A 19348-nucleotide genomic window follows, 5' to 3' on the forward strand; every position below is an offset into this window, starting at 1 on the left:
CTGCTTACAGGCATGAAAATTATGTGATCCTGGAACTATGGGGCAGATTTACTAAAGGGCGAATTGTCGCCAGCGACCACTTTCTACGATTCACACCACTTCGCCAGGTGTAAATTTGTTAACCACTATGCTAATTAACTAAAAAGTTGCGTCCTATGCACCGAACGCTGACGACTTATCGCTAGCGATACTTCTTCAGTGCAAGCATTTCATAGCGAAGATTCGCTAGTGTTCTTTTATGCCTAGCGAAAAGTCGCTAGTGATCTTACGCTTAAGTCAATTTGAATAGGGCGGGTACATTAAAGTCGTATGGGCGTCTTTATTAGTGATGTTGGTGCAAATGCTTGAAGTCGCCACTTTTTATTACAAATGTCCAAGGAACCTTGATAAAGACAAAAGAGATTCTCTAATGCCCTACACATGAACCCATCCTAAAACAAATGTGCCATGTCCCTCAAATGTCTAGAAAAAATTTTTTAACACAAAAAAGTTTAAGTCAAGACTTTTGCAGGCAATCCCGCTTAAAAAAAAAGTAAAAGTCGCTATTGACGGTCTGTTTCGTTAGCAAACTGGTGTCTGTTCCTGTAAATGAATTGGCAATGTCCCTGCAGATTGGATTTCTTGCAAATTTTCCCACTTCGCCCTTTAGTAAATCTGCCCCAATGTGTCTGTCTGCAATTTGTGTAAGCAATCCGCTGCTGTATGAATGCAGGGACATTACTATAAATTACTATATATCTTATGCAGTTTAACAGTAAAACATATGTAGAATAGATTTAGCTATCCTTCTACAACCTTTCCCCACAGAATTCCAACAATGTCAGCTCCTCCATGGTGGTTAACAATGTTACTTTCCGCTATTAGGGGCCTGGGTTCAATTCTGACCATTTCTGTGGTATTTGTCTGTCTGCAACACACATGTTATCACATTTCTGATGTTGTGTATGTATGTGTGTGTGTCTTTGGTTGTATGAATTGCAGGTACCCCAGACTGTAAGCACTGCTGGCCAATGACTGATGTGTATCATGAACTAATCCTGTTACTGAAGGAAAAGCTAAGAAAAATACTTGAAATACACCTGGGTGAAATTATGCCCATATGTGTTTGTGGTGAGTTTATTTTGCTGATATCTGCAACAAACTAGGTTACTCATTTGTTCTCAGTTCTTTTGCCAAGTGTACATGGCTGGCTATAATATAAAACATAGAATGGTTGCTCTCCAAAGCACTTGAGTGTTCTGGGATTTCTTCAAACAAAGATATAAAGTGAAAGTCAAATTAAGTCTTGCAAGCAGCAGGAATTCCGCTGTCCTTTCTTTCAACGGTTCCCAACCCTTAAAGAGGTTTGCCGAGCACCTTTTCAGTGGTGGGCGTGAGGCTTAAACCCAATAAATATGCCCAGAGAACCTGAAGTGTGACTGATTTTAGGTGCCGTTGTACTGACCTTTGGAGGCAGACATGTAAAATGTAAAGGAATCTGTTTTTAATAGTCCTCTGCTATAATTAGAAAAACAAGGTGGACAATTTGACTAAAGTACAGTTAGATCGCTATTTTGAAATGTAGTATTCGTGACCAGAAAGCATACACAAAGAATTCTTCGGTCTAGCAGTAAAACTGGGACATTTACAAGTATATGCCAAAGTACATGATGATGTTAAATGAACATTTTTATACTCCCTGATTGATATGTCAAATGTGTTGGCCACATACAGGCTGATTCTCGTGTGATATAATAGTTTGGGCCACATTATCCAGAACTGTGAACAATTTAAAGACAAGCAGAACTGAATTAATTGCACAGATCTTTTTAGCCTCAGGATCTAAATCATGTTTTATGTTGGAAGCACGGACCTCCCAAACCAGTGGAGGTCCACAGGCCACATTGAGAGCTGTGAAATAAGTTTGAAGTGTTATGTAGGGGTAAAACAACTACCTACGGTTCCCCAAAGCCAATGATGTCAATGTTTTCTATTCTGATTGATCAGGTCTGTTCCAAACTTATTTTGATCTTTCAGGATGAAAGTAACTCAAGTTCAGTCTGCGTGACCTAGGGCTAGTCATGTAATATTTCCATGCTAAGGCATCAAACTCTAAAAGTTCTATAGGTTCTATAGCATCATTGTTCCCGAAGAATTTGTTCCATAACAATGAATCTTTAGTAATAATAACAGAATTTAAGACATATGCTACTGAATCTGTTGCTAAAGGTGGCAAAGATTAAAGACAGAGTATAGCAATTTATCACTGTATACCACATTTCACCAGCATTTCATGCAGATCAAAACTGAAATGCAAAGCCGATGAAAAGGGGTACATTATACAAACACTTAAATGACAGGGTCTTTTCGCATACATGCCATATAATGACCCTGTTGGCTCTTTGATGTAAAAATTTTTATTATTCATCTTTACAGAATGATGGGGGTCGCACTATATGTTTAACCATGCATATAAGCTTCCATTTAACCTTTTGGTAATTTGGCCTTTATCCCTTGCTCTGCTTTGATGACCTTTATAAGACTAGAAAAACAAATATCATTTGCACTTTCAACATACATCAGGCCTGTTAAATCACCATTTATTGGAGTTTTTTATGTAAAATATAGATGGCATTCCTGATCGTTCTTGTGCTCTTCAGATATATATTTAGCAATTTAAATATATTTAGGAAGGAAATGTTATCCTACTGGATAAAATCCAACTATTTGGTTAGGGAAACAAAAATATTTGACACTTAAATTATTTAAAAGGAAAGCACCAAACAATGAAAGCTATTTTCCATTTATAAAAACAAAACAAAAGGGTAAATAATCTTTTTTTTTATTTTGTACAGGAAAAGATGCCAGTGCCCACAGGTGTAAATTCACGGCTGTTATTATTTTGGGCCATACGACAACAGTGTTTTTATATGTATTTTCCATTTCACCCTCAACACCACCCCAGGGTTCTGTTTCCATGTGAAAATCACAAATAACTATATGCCCCAGCCAAAAAGAACAATTGTTTTTTATTTCCACTACAATTATTTCCATCTTCTCGAGATTAAAACCTTGTTTACATAAAAGCATGCTACGTATTCCAGATGCTGAAGCTCCAGCATTTTGCTGGGACAAACCAATTTTTCTGGCAGTTCACTATGTATTTTCTTGCAAATGCTACAAATTTGTACTCTGGTCTCTGAAGAAAAAACCTCCTTGGGTGATACTCAGTATACAAACACTTTCTCTGTTTAGAGCCCAGTCATAACCACTGGTTATTTTTTGACTCTATGAAGATAAGCTGCATCTTGTTAAATAAGAGACAACCGAGACATGAAAGAATATTGGGATTATACATTTCATACCATTTACAATATCCAGATGCTTTCAACCTTGCGTAATATTGAATTTAAGAAATTTGTGAAAGCCTTATCAGCAATTAATTCAGAATTATGGCGCACAATGTACAAATGAGGAGCTATTACAACACAAACCAGCAATAGTTCTATTTGTTGATGGGGTCTCTTAAACAGTTGGACTTTTGAAATTAGTTTCAAGGTCACAAGAATAAAGAATAAAAATATGGTCACATTATATGTAATACCTTCAAGAACTTCAGTTCTGTCACACTGACATGAAACAGACACCACTAGTTATAAACGATATACATGTATAGTATATTGCATGTTAAAACTGAAAGAGAATGTTAGGGGTCATTAACCAATCCCATGGGAGCAAGTACAAGAGCACCCCATAGTGCTCATGAAGATAATTAGGTTACCAGCGCGCAGATAATCCCCCTGCATAATGGATTCCTGCAAAGAAATCAACCATAACAAAGAGGGATATTTTAGTACGTATTCATATTACAGCATGCTTAGAAAAAATATTATGGTATGTGTCCCTTTCTTTAAAGTCAAAGTTCAAAAACAAAACCTGATTTTAATTTATATTAGCCTTGCCATATGCCAGTTGTGGTACTGTAGGCCTTACGCGGACCAAAAGGTGATCAAAGGAGATGCTTTGAAGGTCAGAAGCCTTAAAGGAGAAATCAACCTGTGGGGGAAAAACCCTGTACCCGCTACCCCAGGCAGCCCTCCCTCCCTCCTCCCTCCAGGCTAACTAACCCCCCCCGGGGAAATGCCCCAGAGTCCATACTTACCCCTCGGGGCAGATTCTTCGAGGGAAGTTCCAAGTGTCTATCTTCCGGCTCCTCGGTTAGCTAACTTAGAGATCGTCAATTTCTGTGTAATTCAACGCATCTGCAGTTGTCGCAAACCGGCAAACTACTCCAACTGCACATCTGCAGAAATACCGATCTCTCAGTCAGCTTACAGAGGAGCCCGAAGATGGACGCATGGAACTTCGCTGGAAGAATCTGCGCCACGGGGTGAGTATGGACTATGGGGCATTTCCCCAGGGGGGTAGTTAGCCTGGGGAGGAGGGAGGGAGGGCTACCTGGGGTGGAGGGTACAAGGTTTTTTTCCCACAGGTTGATTTCTCCTTTAAAGGAGAACTAAACCCTCCTTGCTTATGAAAAACCCTACCCCCGAACCTCCATAGTCCCCTATCCCTACTCCCGCCACACAGGTGTTAACATCAGTAAATGCTCCTAAGCCTGTATTTACCTCTCATTGCAGCGGAGCTCACGGGCTCCATCTTCCAGAAAATAAAAAACACAGCAAGTCCAGTTGATTTCTACAGATATACCATGACCTGGATGAATGAGAATCTTCACAAACTAAGTTGTTGGATGTAAAACACATGCCTCATTAACCATTGTTAATTGCAACTCCACACCACCAAAAACAGCTGAGTTTGAGACTTTGTCAAATATACTCTGGTAAGTTTTTGACCAACATCTAGTTGATATAGTGGCACTGAAACATATCATCTAGTTATTCATATATTCAGAAATGCAGTGTCGGACTGGCCCACCAGGATACCAGGAAAACTCCCGGTGGGCCAAGGTGTCAGTGGGCCCTCCTGCTTCTAACCTTTTGGCCTATTTCATAGTCATTCTCTATTTCTTTATGGGAATAAAGAGGCTTAATATTCAAAGAATATAGAATAGTATGCAGAGAAAAGAGACTAGGAGAATAAAGAGGGTGAGTTAGGAGAGGAGGTATAATAGTTTGGAAAGCGGGCCCTCAACCTAAGGTTTTCTGGTGGGCCCCTGGCATCCCAGTCCGACACTGCAGAAATGTCTACTGTTACATTAACGATATGATCATTACAAATGTTCGATGCCAAGAGCATGACTTATGCAATCACTGTGTAAGGCAGTCAGATTTATGGATGGTCGATAATGGACCAGCCACTGATAAAAATCATCAGACCAGGGAAGTTAAAAAGACCATTGGGAAAACACAGTTGAGTTTACTTAGAAGAAACTGAAAACTGCGTAGCCACAGAGCTGAGGTCACCGTTAATCCTTTGTTATTTTCTTTGTAGAAAAAGAGTGATCAATTTTTAACAGTTCTTCATTTCATAGGAAACAATGTCTTATGGGCCTGAACAGGGCCCTGTCTCTTTTGTCTGCCTGTCCGGGGATGACAGTTTAATTAAAGCCCGTTCAAGATGGGGTCGAAGGGTTAGCTATTCACCAGCAATGCTTTGCTGAAATATCAGCTCAGTACCTTGTTTAAATCCTGGCATCAAGTTAATGATTTATGAACCTCTCTTTTAAACGAGGAAGGGAAGAGCAATAAGAAAAACATACCACAAATAGTCTTGTTATACACAAGCATGCACCCTTTTAGGAAGCTTAGCTGACTAAATAAGGAAGAGATTCTATTTTAATGATTAAGAGGGACAGCATGCAGCTAAGTCTAACTATGACATGTTTATCATAAATTTGGCAAAAGACTATGAAAATTTAAGTTTTTCCACAAATTTTTATTTCATTCCTTTTATAGTTATAAAATCTTTCCCTGCCTCCAAATATAAAAGAGCATAATTATAAATTGAGAAGGGAGGAATGAGTGGACTATCACACCAAGCAAGTAGAAGAAGGTTGGCCATGTAGTTGAGAGGGAAGGGTGATATGGGTCACCAACTGCAATGGGACAGAGGGGATGGGTATGTCACAGTTGTGAAAGGGAGAATGAGAGGACAAGCAAAGCAGGGGGGTGGGTAAGCATGGGGTGGGCAGGAATCGCACCAACAAGAAGAGAGGGGTGGGAACAGGCAGTACCCCAAGCTGGGTGGAGAAAGGAGCACATGGCAAAACTTTAAGCATTTACTGGTGAGTAGTGATGGGCGAATACATTTTTGAGTCACAAATTTGTATAAAATTTCCGTGTTTCGCCACAAGTGAATTAATTTGCGAAAATGTGGCGACAATTTGCCAAGGAAAAATCTGCTGCGTTAGATTTGGCGCACACATAAAAATTGTCAAACGTCAAAATTATTCGGACACCCATTGACTTTAATGCATTTGAAGCTAAAAGTCACGTGTATAAAAATTGCCCATCACTACTGGTGAACTACGTTTGATTATTTCTTATTCCTTTATATGAACTTTCATATTGGAAAGAATCCCAAACTTTGTCTTAATATAGCTGTGCCATAATAATGCATATTTCACAGAGACCCACTCCAAAGCAAAGCAATTTGAGAAGGTGGAATCTTCTATTGTGTTTATCTTCCAAACTATAGTCCGTTTTAATTGTGCCAAGGGGCAGTTTCACAGTCAAACAAGAGAAAAAGAAAAACAAAAGAGGAGAAAAAGTGTCAAATGAAACAGGCAAATTCCATAAGGCAAGCAAGCTAATCACCACAAAGTCACTGACCGATGGCAAAAATCCAAATTAAGATCCTTGTGCTGCCATGGAAACAGTTTCCTCAGACGCCAGGATCTTTCATGGTGGCTTGGCATCATTTTATCACTTTTCTTGTCTCTTTATCTCTCAGACAAAACCAGAGGAAGCAATCTTAATGGTGTGTTTCCTCCACATTACAAAACCTCACATTCTCCCTATCAATTAAAAAGAAGTCACTGGGTTCATACAGTGTTCTATACTTATGTTTCCAGTATGCAGCGTTGTTTGCACATGAGACAGAAAGTTGGGACATTGCACTAGTGCAGGTGAAAGACAAGAAGTTCTTCGTCAACACAGTAGAAAACTGCCAATAATCAAATAAAGAATAGGTTCTATTCATCTGGTACAATGCCTCAAGTATAGTACTAATCATATAACATACTAGGAAACAAATCTGACATATAGAAATCTTGCTGAGGTTAATGCATTAAATAAATTATTATTCCATGGTTCCCAAATAACCACTGGTGCATTCTGAAGGGGACAGTTTTTTTTATACATGACTCTACGTTGTCTAGTTAGGTTGTTTATGATTCCACTTTTCATTACACTAGGATCAGGGCACACAGGCAGATTCGGGAAGATTAATCGCCCGGCGACAAATCTCCTCTTCTTCGGGACACAAGGTGGAGAGTCATACAAATCTTTTGAAGACGCCATTTTTTTCTCATAGCTGTCATAGCCTTTTTAGCTGATGTCAACCACTGTGATTACATTTTCCCCTTTGTTCCTTAATGTTTTCCATTTTCCTTCCCCCTTCTCATTTGTGATTTCTCTTTTGGCTGGCTTCTTCTTTCTTTTTTTACTATTGTCTTGTATCCTGTAGGATGAACGTTCTATATTATGCTATGTTCTCAATTATTCGTATCAATAATATTATTATGGGCTAAAGAAGAATATTAAGGCTTTTGAGATTCAACCCCACCTTAGTAGTCCAATATTTGATCAAGCCATAATTATAACTATATAAGAAACACTGTTATACCTCGACGTACAGTAAATGATCACCCCCAATCTGACTCCATGTGGCTTTGATGAAGGCCGACCTTCCCCCACTACCTAGAATGGCGGGCACTACAGTATGAGGACCCAAGTGCTATAGGGATGGGGAAAAGTGAAGATGAATATGATTCTATATGAACTATGGTCTTGAAATTAAAATTGCCTTCAAAATACAAGAGGTAAACCTTAAATCCACTAACATCAACAAAATTCCATTATTTAATCAGAGTTAAATTGTGCAAGAGTCTTAGATTCATTTCAGGGTACATATATTGAATGGAAAGGTCCCGTCTTTTTAAAAGCTTTCTGGCTTCCCCCGTTCTGCATACTTTGTTAGTCGCCTTTCAGAAAAAATTGTCCTGATATAATTTATTCAGATAAGAGAAATGTGTAATTGCCAATTAAATGTATTCTTCATACACACTGCCAATCACTTATTCAATAGCATTCTGACATAAAAGGTCAGAAAGTAATAGCTACATATAATTATGTGCACTATAAGGAAGTTCAGAAAGATGAAAGCAACTGAAATGTATCTGATCCCTGCTAAGAAGCTCCCTGGTAAAGGTTTTACAGAAAGCACTGGGTAAAATGTTAATAAGAAAGATGATCTTTATTTACCTTGCTTTAACAGAAGGTTATGAAGATTGTTGGGGTGACACTGTTAAAGGTTAATACGGCTTAAATGAAACCAAAATACAGAGGTAAAATATTTAAACACCTACTTAATCACCTTCGATTGGTTCTAGTTGAAAATGGCACGTAATTAATATACCAGCTCAAACACCTTGTGAGTGACGAAAATAGGGTATATGTGGGTGCAGTAAGAAAAGAGTGAAGATAGATATACACAAATCTGTGAAATGATTGCAGTGGCCCAATTGTGGGTACATTCATGTAGCACAAATGAAGCTATACGGGGTTATCTATGTTACTCCAGGGCATAAGTGTTAGAGAGCTAAGGGACATGACACTGCTCATTTAAAAAGAACTTGTGCGAATCTGGTGCAAGGAGCAAAGCAGAGCATCAGGAGGCACATCCAAGCCCTGTTTATTAGTGATGTGTGGGTCAGGAAAAACTAAACCCATAGCCGACTATAACCCACAAAACCTTAACCCTCACCCAGAAAAGCTTGCCAATTCAGGACCCGCACCTAACCAATCATTGGGAGCAGTGGAGGAGTGTACTTCCCCAGTATGACCCACACCCAACCCTAACCCACAATGGCTGACCAAATTTCAACCTGTCCAACCTATGCTCAACCCTTGGGTCAACCCGCACATCACTACTGTCTTTGTCTGTCTGAATGGCATGGTGAGTGGCTCCTGATAACTGGCCCTAGAGTTGTGTGAAATTTGACAGTTACTCTACTTGAGCAGGGAGTAATATAAACCACGAACAGTCTCTACAAAGTGCTACAGAATATGGCAGTGCTATAAAAGGATGATTAGTGTTGGGAAAATTTTCACCGTGAAAAAAACTGTAGACTCCAATATATATTAAGCGCTGAAAAAGTTGCAGCAAAAAAAAAATGTTGTGATGGATTGAAAAAAATCACTGGGAGAAAAATGCCCCTTGTCTTCAATGAGTTTTGCTGTTTTCTGCCTTGTAAACACACCTATGTGGAATGGCTGCAGTAGATTAAACAGAAATTATGATTTTCCTGTATTTATACAACACTGATTTTACGTAATGTTTTATAGAGGCTGTTTATTGTTCAAAGCCCTGCTCCAGTGAAACTTACAATTGAAGGTCCCTATCACATTTACACACAGGGGTCAATTTCATCAGGACCAATCAAGTTTCCTGTATGTTTTTGGAGTGGGGGAGAAAACCAGAGTAAAGATGAAATGCTACATTTCCTTTATTGTTGATGGTTGGGCATAAAAAAACACAACTGGTAATAATCGCTAAGAACTAACACCATTTTTTTTTAGCATTTGTGAGCCGTGTTATACAGTTCAAATGCAGAGACCCACATACCATTAATTACACCCAACAGGGCACAAGCCACATAGTGTATAATGGAGGGATAGGAAAGCCCCCTTCGCAACGAGCTCCAGGAAAAAAGGGAGTTTGGGATTCGCTGTCTGGTGCCACAGATGTTTTTTTGTGCCGGAGATTTGTACAAAACACAGCAAGAGCTCAACTCAGTCAGTTGAAAACAAGACAAACATTGTAATGGAAACAATACGCACAACAAAAGAATTGCAACTTCGGTTTGCCATGGTAACTATAGGATGGGGTCTCTCTGTCATTGCATTCCTCAAGGAAGCCCATAAAGCCGCAATGTACAGCTGTGCGATGTTGACATACGCAGTGTATGTAAAAGAGTGTGCCTCGGGAAAAAGGTGCGGCCGTCTCCGTGGGGATTTTACAGTGCGTAATAAACCGTTATCATCCACATTCCTTGTATGCCTCCGTGACCAATTTATAAACACTGGTTTTCAAGAAGGAAAAATGTCATTAAAAAGTTTTATACATGAAATTGTTACTACTTTGTTGAGTTACAATGTAAGTGTGTTAGCCCTAGTAGCAAACTGCAGAACAATATGGCTGCCAGGCTTTGGGGGTTTAGGATGTGACCACCTTTGCACCTGGGGTTGAGCAGAGCAGGGAGAAGCATGAGTGTGGGAACATATCTTACAGCTCTAAAGAGGAAAAAGTATACAAGTATGGGACCTTTTATCCAGAATGCTCAGAACCTGGGTGTTTCTGGATAACTTTCTATAATTTGGATCTTCACACTTTAAGCCTACTGAAATCATGTAAACATTAAATAAACCCAATAGGCTGGGTTTGCTTCCAATAAGGATTCATTATATCTTAGTTAGGATCAAGTACAAGCTACTGTTTTATTATTACAGAGAAAAAAGAATGGAGTCTATGGGAGATGGCCTTTCTGTAATTTGGAGCTTTTTTGCATAATGGGTTTCCAGATAATGGATCCTATACCTGTATATTCTATTTGGATATATAAGGCCCTATGCTGCTTGCTAGCAACAGACCCAAGTTTTAGAACAAACATACAGGCAAAATATTATCACTTTTTATATATTGCAGACAGTTCGCAGCACAGCCACAGAGACTTATATATCCTTCACTTCTCCAGGGGAGCTTACAATCTAAGGTCCCTATCACACACTATGGTGAATTTTATCAGGAGCCGATTAACTTGCTTGTATGTTCTGGGTGTTCCACATATTCCATATTTTCCATTTATTTTCCTACAAAGGCTAGCAAGTAAGACAAAACACACAGAGCCTGACATTTTCCTGCTATTCAGTGAATATCCCGACAAACTGTTGATAGTTGGTGCATGTGTAGCCCCCCATCCCCATTATCAGTCACAAGGGATGACATGGCCAAACAAAGGCACGAGGCTGCAGGGCACATGATTTTTACAGGTCTTCAAACTCCAAGGTAACGTCTAATATGCAAGAATTGGGGTTATAGTGTATATATAGGATATACAGAAGAAATTGGAGTCTTGTGACCTAATAAAATCCATGGGGCAAATTTACTAAAGGGCGAAGTGACTAACGCTGGGGAAAAATCGCAACTTCACTAGCGAAGGAGACAGACTCTAGCGGTACTTCGCTCCCTAACGCCTGGTGAATTTGCACTCTGGCGAATGGACGTTACTCCGCAAATTCAGATGCAGATTTTACTGAACGTTACCCCTTGCGCCAGACTTGCCTTCGCCACCTCAGACCAGGCGAAGTGCAATAAAGTAGATAGGACTAGGTCAAAAAATTGTTGAAAAATTTTCCCAAAAAATGCTTGCGTCTTTTTCTTTGTCAGGGTGATAGGCTGAAAATGTTATTGGGGTAACCGGCTTCCCCCCTACATTTCGTAACATATGGCACATAAACTATACACTGGGCTCATGTGTAGGGCAATATAACAATAATATTTTATTTTATTAAGGTTTCCCGGGCTTGTGTAGTGTAATGTATTTGCTGCAACATATACGTCCATTCAACTTTAACTTCCCGCTGTATGCTAATTAGCCAAAGCTAGCGCAACTTCACTTCACTTGGCGCAGTAACGCTAGTGCAACTTCGCCCGCGTTCGGTGCCCTGGACGCAACTTCGGATTTAAGTGAATTAGTGTTGTCCTGGCGAATCTACGCCTGGCGAAGTGTTGCACTGTGAGTGAAGCCGTCGCAGGCGAATTTTCGTAGGATAGTGAATTTGCCCTCATAAATAGGCAGTGCAACTACAAAATGCCTCCACCCTAATTCTGGTCAAAAAACTAATTGCATCAATATACTTGAACCAAAGTTCTGGTTGTTTACATGTTGCTGCACAATGTTTTATTGCCCATGGGAAATCATACTCCTTGTGGGCAACATAACTCCCCTAAATAACTCTTATTTGAGACAGATCTCCTGAGTTTTCAAACTATCACATATTCAAACATTGTACTCACAGTGACTGCTAATTGGCTCAGTAAAAGGGGATTTTTTGACTATAGCAACCATAGTTAACAAAGTGCCCCATGTGCCTAGATCCAAGGGAGCCCTAAAACCTGTCTCTAGTCTTTTTGGGTGCAAATCAATATTTTTTTCCTCAACATTGCAGTGTTTTCCCAGAAATGCATCAAAACAATTCTGGGAAAATTGCCCCAATATGGACAGAAAATCAGCTTCCATTTGGTAAATTGTGTGATAGATGCAATGGATACAACCTAATGGCATCAGAATGGGGTCAATTCTCTTGTGGGGCATTAATAACGTTATTAGCATTTGATTCTGTAGTGACTATGAACACAATGTTCCAGGGTGGTTGTAATTTCAGGGTGTGAATGAAAAGTATTTATCAAAGCAATGGTCTCAAATACCATTTTGTATTTTTGTGTGTTGCACCTGTACCCACAACCTGGCACCTAGTACGCTGTACGCGTTTGTTATTTCGGCTCTACTTTGGCATGCTGAAAATGATGCAATTCAAGCACCCACTGATGCAAGCACGACAAGAATGCCATTTACCAATGTGGAGTCAGAGTGGAATGGAACTAATAAAAGGATATCCTTTATGATATGTTTTATAAAAATTTCAATTGTGACAAGCAAGGCATGCTGATGCTAGCACTGCTCATTAGCTTTTATTCCAAAGGGAAATAGAAAAACCTTTTATTACAAATCTATCAATTCATTCTCAATCATAACATTTAAAATGTTATTGCTGTGAGATGTTTACTGTTTGAAAGTTTGACACAAAAGCCGAAAGAAATTGCATGATTCTTTAACCAACTGCAGGCTCTTCCTTTGTTACGAATGCGTTTCCAGTTCCTCTCTGTGCTCTGCTGCATTGCCTACTGGGCTCTACTCTCTGCCGTTCCCCAGGGAATTGAATTTACTGCTAAGTTAAATGGGAATGAATAGAGACTGTTCCATGTGCTTACAATAAGCACCACTAGGTATTAAATCATCATTCCTGTTTAGAGATGAAAGTGTGTTTCCGACGTTGCTTGGGGCTTTATAGATGAGATTTGTTTATTACAAACAGCCAAATGCATTTTATATGCAGAAAAAGGAGGATTATGTACATTGGGAAAAGAAAACGGTTTTGGTCAATGATTAGGCTGCAAGCACATTTATACAGAGCTGAAGCTTTGTGCATTTTATCCTAAGGGAGGATTCCAGTTTGCACAAATGTATAACCCTAACTAGGCTTGTTGGCCTAGGGGAGCATTATTATTAGGCCAAAACACAAATGATTTAAGGAGCATATTTATTTACAAATGACGGAAACAAATGCTTTATATTCATGCTGCATGCAAACAACAGGTTCTTTCCAAGTCTGAAATAAGCATAGCTCAAAATACAATTATTGCTCATTAAATTCAAGTAATCAGTGTACCATTTTCCAAAAAGATCCATTGATATCTATGTTTTATTCATTAGAGCAACAAGTATGGTAGCAGCCAACTACAGTACATGAAAAGATGAAAATATTCAGATCAATAAAATCCTCTGGGAGATTATCCATTGTTAATGTCTTCTTGCTCCCTTATAGGATATATTCTGTGCCTCCATTTGATAGAACAGTAATAGAAGAATCAATTAAAGGGGAAGCTCACCTTTACATTAACTTTTATTATGTTATAAATTGTTAGATTTTTGCACGAAACGTAAGAAATAGTCAGACACGCAGCTCCCCAGTGCTCCGGAGCAAAAAAGTAGCAACCTGAGAAACCTCTAAAATTCATGAACTGGAACATCTGTATATAATTTTTATGTTATGTTTATAACCAGTGTCACAGCTTGTAAAGAACCCAGTGAAATAAAGCATACGATCATATTGTACTGAAGGATGGAACTTCAGCGCAAGGCTCTGTGTGATATTCATTCCATAGCATCCTTCTTCCATAAATTGTTAACAAGATTGGAACCAAAACCTGTAAACTCAAGGATACCATCCAGAATGAAGAATAGCATTGAATGAGACCGGTATGTTGTACATCAATAAACCTTCTTCAGTTCTAAAAGCAGCATACACAGAAAGCAACAGGTTATACGAGTAACAGAAGACAACCCCATGCTTGGACACTGGACTAGTGCCTTTAAAGTCAATGGCAACACCCCCAAATCAAAGTGAAACATGACTTGTGATGCAATGAACCAGGGCTGTACAACTGAAGGAGCCAACACTGTGGGCAGCCCTTCAAGGGTTTTTGTATAACTACATCATTTTACAAGGATCTGACCCATGAGCACATGGCTATAGCTGTTATTTAACATACACACATCATTAAAACAGCTAGCTATATAGTTGTCCAGTATAGCTGTCCTAGAGCAGTGATTCCCTAATCAGTAGCTTGTGAGCAACACGTTGCTCACCAATCACTTGGATGTTGCTCTCAGTGGCCTCAAAGCAGGTGTTTATTGTTGAATTCCTGGTTTGGAGGCAAGTTTGGGAAGCATAAAAAACAGGTGTACTGCCAAACAGAACCTCCTGTAGGCTGCCAGTCCACATTGGGGCTACCAAATAGTAAATAACAGCACTTATTTGGCATGCCCAGGACTTTTTTCATGTTTTTTTTTGATGTGTTGTTCCCTTACTCTTTTTACATTCGAATGTGGCTCACGGGTAAAAAGAAGTTGGGGAACCCTGTCCTAGAGTGACCATTGCTCTGTTTCAGTTGCATTGTGTGATTGCCTTCAGTGATCAATGTCTGAATCAACTGCAAGAATAAGTATCTTGTTACCTAATGTCCTTCATCAGAGCCAGGCCCGGATTTGTGGTGAGACCACATAGGCCCGGGCCTAGGGCGGCAAAGAATTAGGGGTGACATGCCACCCATCTGCATTATGGGGACCTGTGCATCCCCATTCAATAGCGACGTTTGCCGGAGCTTACGCACAGACGCGTGTGCGCTTGCGGTGCGCAGGGGGATTATGGGTGGGCACTGATCAGACCACGCGGCCTAGGGGCACCCACCCGAGAAATCCAGGCTTGATCAGAGCATGAACATATGGATCAGTGCAATCTGCCCAGTGTATGTCTAAAAACGTCACACTCACTTGTTCACTTACCCAGTGTTTACCGTAAGTAAAGAATGAGTTAGCTTGCCCAGTTTTATTTGGCTTTGGTCAGGACATCATACCCCATTTTCACAAGGGCTAATTGCAACTTTTTATAAAACAAACATCAGTGACTTTCGAAGACCATTAAAATACCCAATATTGCCACAGACTGTCAGAAGGGCTTAGTGTCACATGTACTCCTTGGCAGGCAATGCACATGGTAAATTTTCAGAAGAAGGCTTAATCTGTTTTACAATAGTCATGTTTAAAGTAAAAATCAGTAAAAGCCTTCCCTGTTCATTTTAAACATTAGTTGATTTTGGGTGCTTGAATACAGTAGATGTACTCATGCAATGTACCATCAAAATGTGTGCAACATAACCATGCGTCTGTATGCAGTGATCTTCATAAAAGGTCCATTTATTGGGGGCGCCCTTCGATGATTGTAATCACTTACCTAATACTCCGGGCCGATGCTTCTGTTAGCAGAAAACTGCACCGGACCAGGGTACATGCGAACAAGTACCGGCCTGGCGTATCAGGTAAGTGATTCAAATCCTTGGAGGGTGCCCTAACATTAGGCACCACCATCGATTGGACCTTTTCTTCTCCTTTAACAAGTATGAAAGTATGAACGATTTTGCTATTTAGCTATTAACTCAAGGCATATTGTAAATGAGAAGCAGGAAAATCTCATTTTAGCAATAAAGTTTAGATCTTGAGATTCTGGTGAAATCCTCAATCCTAAGGTTCATAGGGAATGGAAACATCCACAAAACTAGTAGCTAGCTCTATGGTTGAGATCACAATCTTTGCCGGCTGCTCACACAGCATCCATTAGCCAACTTGCTCAAGCATGTCGACTGGAGATCATTCCAGATGTTGAAAGAGAATCATCATTATACCCTTGTACTGCCGACACCATGCTTGGCAGTCATAATGGAATCTCTGCTTGATATTCAGCACCTTTCAGAGGCTGACATATTTATTTTGAAATTGTGTGAACCCCTAACACTGCTGAGAGATGGAGACTATTCAGTGATGTTCTGACAAGTCAAGGCAATTTATGAACTTGAATTAATTAAGATATAACAGTGCCGAGTGGCCGAATTTGAATACAATTAAAATCTTTTCCATTTGTATTTACTATACTTTTTCTCCCTTTTTAAGGCTAGAATAACCTGCACAGGCTAGAATCAGTTCAACAAATGAAGACTGAAAACTCTGAGACTATAAAATGTCAATTCTGTGCAAGCAGGTAAATATATTTACATGTATATCCCTGTATAATGTAGCTTCACCCATGTGAAGAATTTTTAAAAACTGTAATTTTATTGAGCAGCTAGCAAAAAACTATATATCCCAGGTATCCAGAATGCAGGGTTTTACCAGCTAAGGGATCTTTCTGTAAGTTGGATTGTTTTGCCTCCGATAAGGATTAATTATATCTTAGTAGGGATCCAGTACTCACTACAGAGAAAAAGGGAATAATTATTAAAAATTTTAAAGATTTGATTAAAATAAAGTCTATGGGAGACAGCCTTCCCGTAACTCAAAACTTTCTGGATAATGGGTTTCCGGATGATTGATCCCATACCTGTATAATATAAATAATTATATATATATATATATATATATATATATATATATATATATATATATATATATATATATATATATATATATATATATAGATGCTTTGGGTGTCCGCACTCGATCTCCAATAGAGTAGAGGTGCACGATCAATGTTCATAATATGCAGTAGTAATGGATCAGCACACTCATTTTAGAGGTGATTAAAGTGTCTTTATTGGTAACACAGCATTGTTATCCGACGTTTCGGTCCCACCTGGGGACCTTTCTCAAGGATGAGATATATATATAAATAGCAAAAAAGAAAAAGATGCACACCAGGATTTGTATACAAAATATATATACATATATATATGGACTGTATATATATATATACAGTCCAGAAGTTCTTAACGCACACCGTAATACATGAATCTAGGTCGATACCTGGGTGCTATCTTAACTGGCAAAATTATCCAAATAGCAAAAAAGAAAAAGATGCACACCAGGATTTGTATACAAAAATTTAAAAGTCCATATTTATTAATTTACATTAAAATTCGGCCAACGTTTCGGTCTGCTCCTAAGACCTTTATCAAGACCATGGTCTTGATAAAGGATAATTTTGCCAGTTAAGATAGCACCCAGGTATCGACCTAGATTCATGTATTACGGTGTGCATTAAGAACTTCTGGACTGTATATATATATATATATATATATATATATATATATATATATAGGAAGGGTGCTTAATAATGCTTATTTCAAATTATATAAAATGATTACAGTCAGAGTTTGAATTACTGGTGCGCATCTTCTTTGTTAAGGGGAGCAGAATGATTTTTGACATTCTAGAAAATGTCACAACCTCTAGTCATATTTTCACTGGAGAAAGTCGCTAAGCACAAGAGAAGTTTTAGTCATCAAGAAAACTCTAGTATAAATATATTTTATTAGTACCCTTTAAAAGTGAGGTCATCTATATCCAATAGCATAGAACGGGACTGTTAAGGGCAAATAGACCAGCACTGCTATATGCACTTTACACAATCCATACTAGAGCAAGCAATCACAAAAAAAAAAAAAAAATATATATATATATATATATATATATATATATATATATATATATATATATATATATATATATATATATATATATATATATATCAACAACATTGATGTTTGGCCAGTGAGCTTTTAATTACAATGGCTAAAACAACAATCCCAAATAGACAGCTGGAGCTGAAATTCTCCAACACAATAGACAAGAAATGTATTGGCATAAGCAGAGAGAGAAATAATGTGGTACTCACAGTCTGGAGAGTGCCTGGTTATTCTGGAAGAGAAGCTCAGGTAGTGCTTGCAGCTGGTTTCTATTCAGGCGCCTAAAACAGGAACATGAGTCTGTTGTTAAACTATAATACACAGGCCATGTTAAAATAGAGACCATAAGTAGATAGTCAGGACCTTTAGGATGTTGGAATATGGCTTACTGTGTAGTGGGCCAACTAATGCCTGAAAAGTAGATATTTATCAACTTCAGATACATCACTGAGAGGTAACAAAGATAAAATACTCCTTAAAAGCAACAAAAAGTTTGGCATAGTGATCTGTAACAGTTAAAATGAGCTTCTTTTTTGTCTATTATAATTCAAATGCTTCACACCAGTTTGCTTGAGTTGTGTTAAAGGGGCAGCTCACCTTAAAGTTAACTTTTAGTATGTTATAAAGTAGCCAACAAATTTGTAGTTGGTCTTCATTATTCATGTTATAGTTTTTGAGTTGACTTTTTCTTGTGACTCTTTCCAGCTTTCAAGTGGAGGTCATTACATAATTATTGTTACTGATTCTTTTTATTACTCATCTTTCTATTCAGGCCATTCTCTTATTCATATCACTGCATGACTGCTATGGGAATTTGGACCCCCAGCAGCCAGATTGCTGAAATTGCAAACTGGAGAACATCCGAATAAAGAGTTAAATAACACAAAAACCACAAATAAAAAATTAAAACCAAATTATCTTGGAATATCACTATCTACATTATACTAAAAGGGATACTTTCATGGAAAAACATGTTTTTTCCAAAACACATCAGTTAATAGTGCTGCTCCAGCAGAATTCTGCACTGAAATCCAATTCTCAAAAGAGCAAACAGATTTTTTTATATTCAATTTTGAATTCTGACATGGGGCTAGACATTTTGTCAGTTTCCCAGCTGCCCCAGTCATGTGACTTGTGCCTGAACTTTAGGATGGAATTACTTTCTGGCAGGCTGTTATTTCTCCTACTTAATGTAACTGAATCAGTCTCAGTGGGACTTGGGTTTTACTATTAAGTGCTGTTCTTAGATCTTCCAGGGAGCTGTTATCTTGTGTTAGGGAGCTGCTATCTCGTTACCTTCCCATTGTTGTGTTGTTAGTCTGCTGGG

General features: G+C 38.7%; 1 protein-coding gene across 1 annotated transcript in view; it reads right to left on the reverse strand.

Annotated features, from left to right (window-relative positions):
• Positions 1-19348, reverse strand: part of LOC108695757 (slit homolog 1 protein) — a 242367-nt gene that overhangs the window by 166028 nt on the left and 56991 nt on the right. The window contains exon 4 of the mRNA XM_041568709.1: positions 18231-18302. Within this exon, the coding sequence (XP_041424643.1) occupies positions 18231-18302 (72 nt within the window). The remainder of the gene's footprint in view (positions 1-18230; positions 18303-19348) is intronic.

The sequence above is a fragment of the Xenopus laevis genome, chromosome 7L (assembly GCF_017654675.1).
Source record: "Xenopus laevis strain J_2021 chromosome 7L, Xenopus_laevis_v10.1, whole genome shotgun sequence".
Classification (NCBI taxonomy): domain Eukaryota; kingdom Metazoa; phylum Chordata; class Amphibia; order Anura; family Pipidae; genus Xenopus; species Xenopus laevis.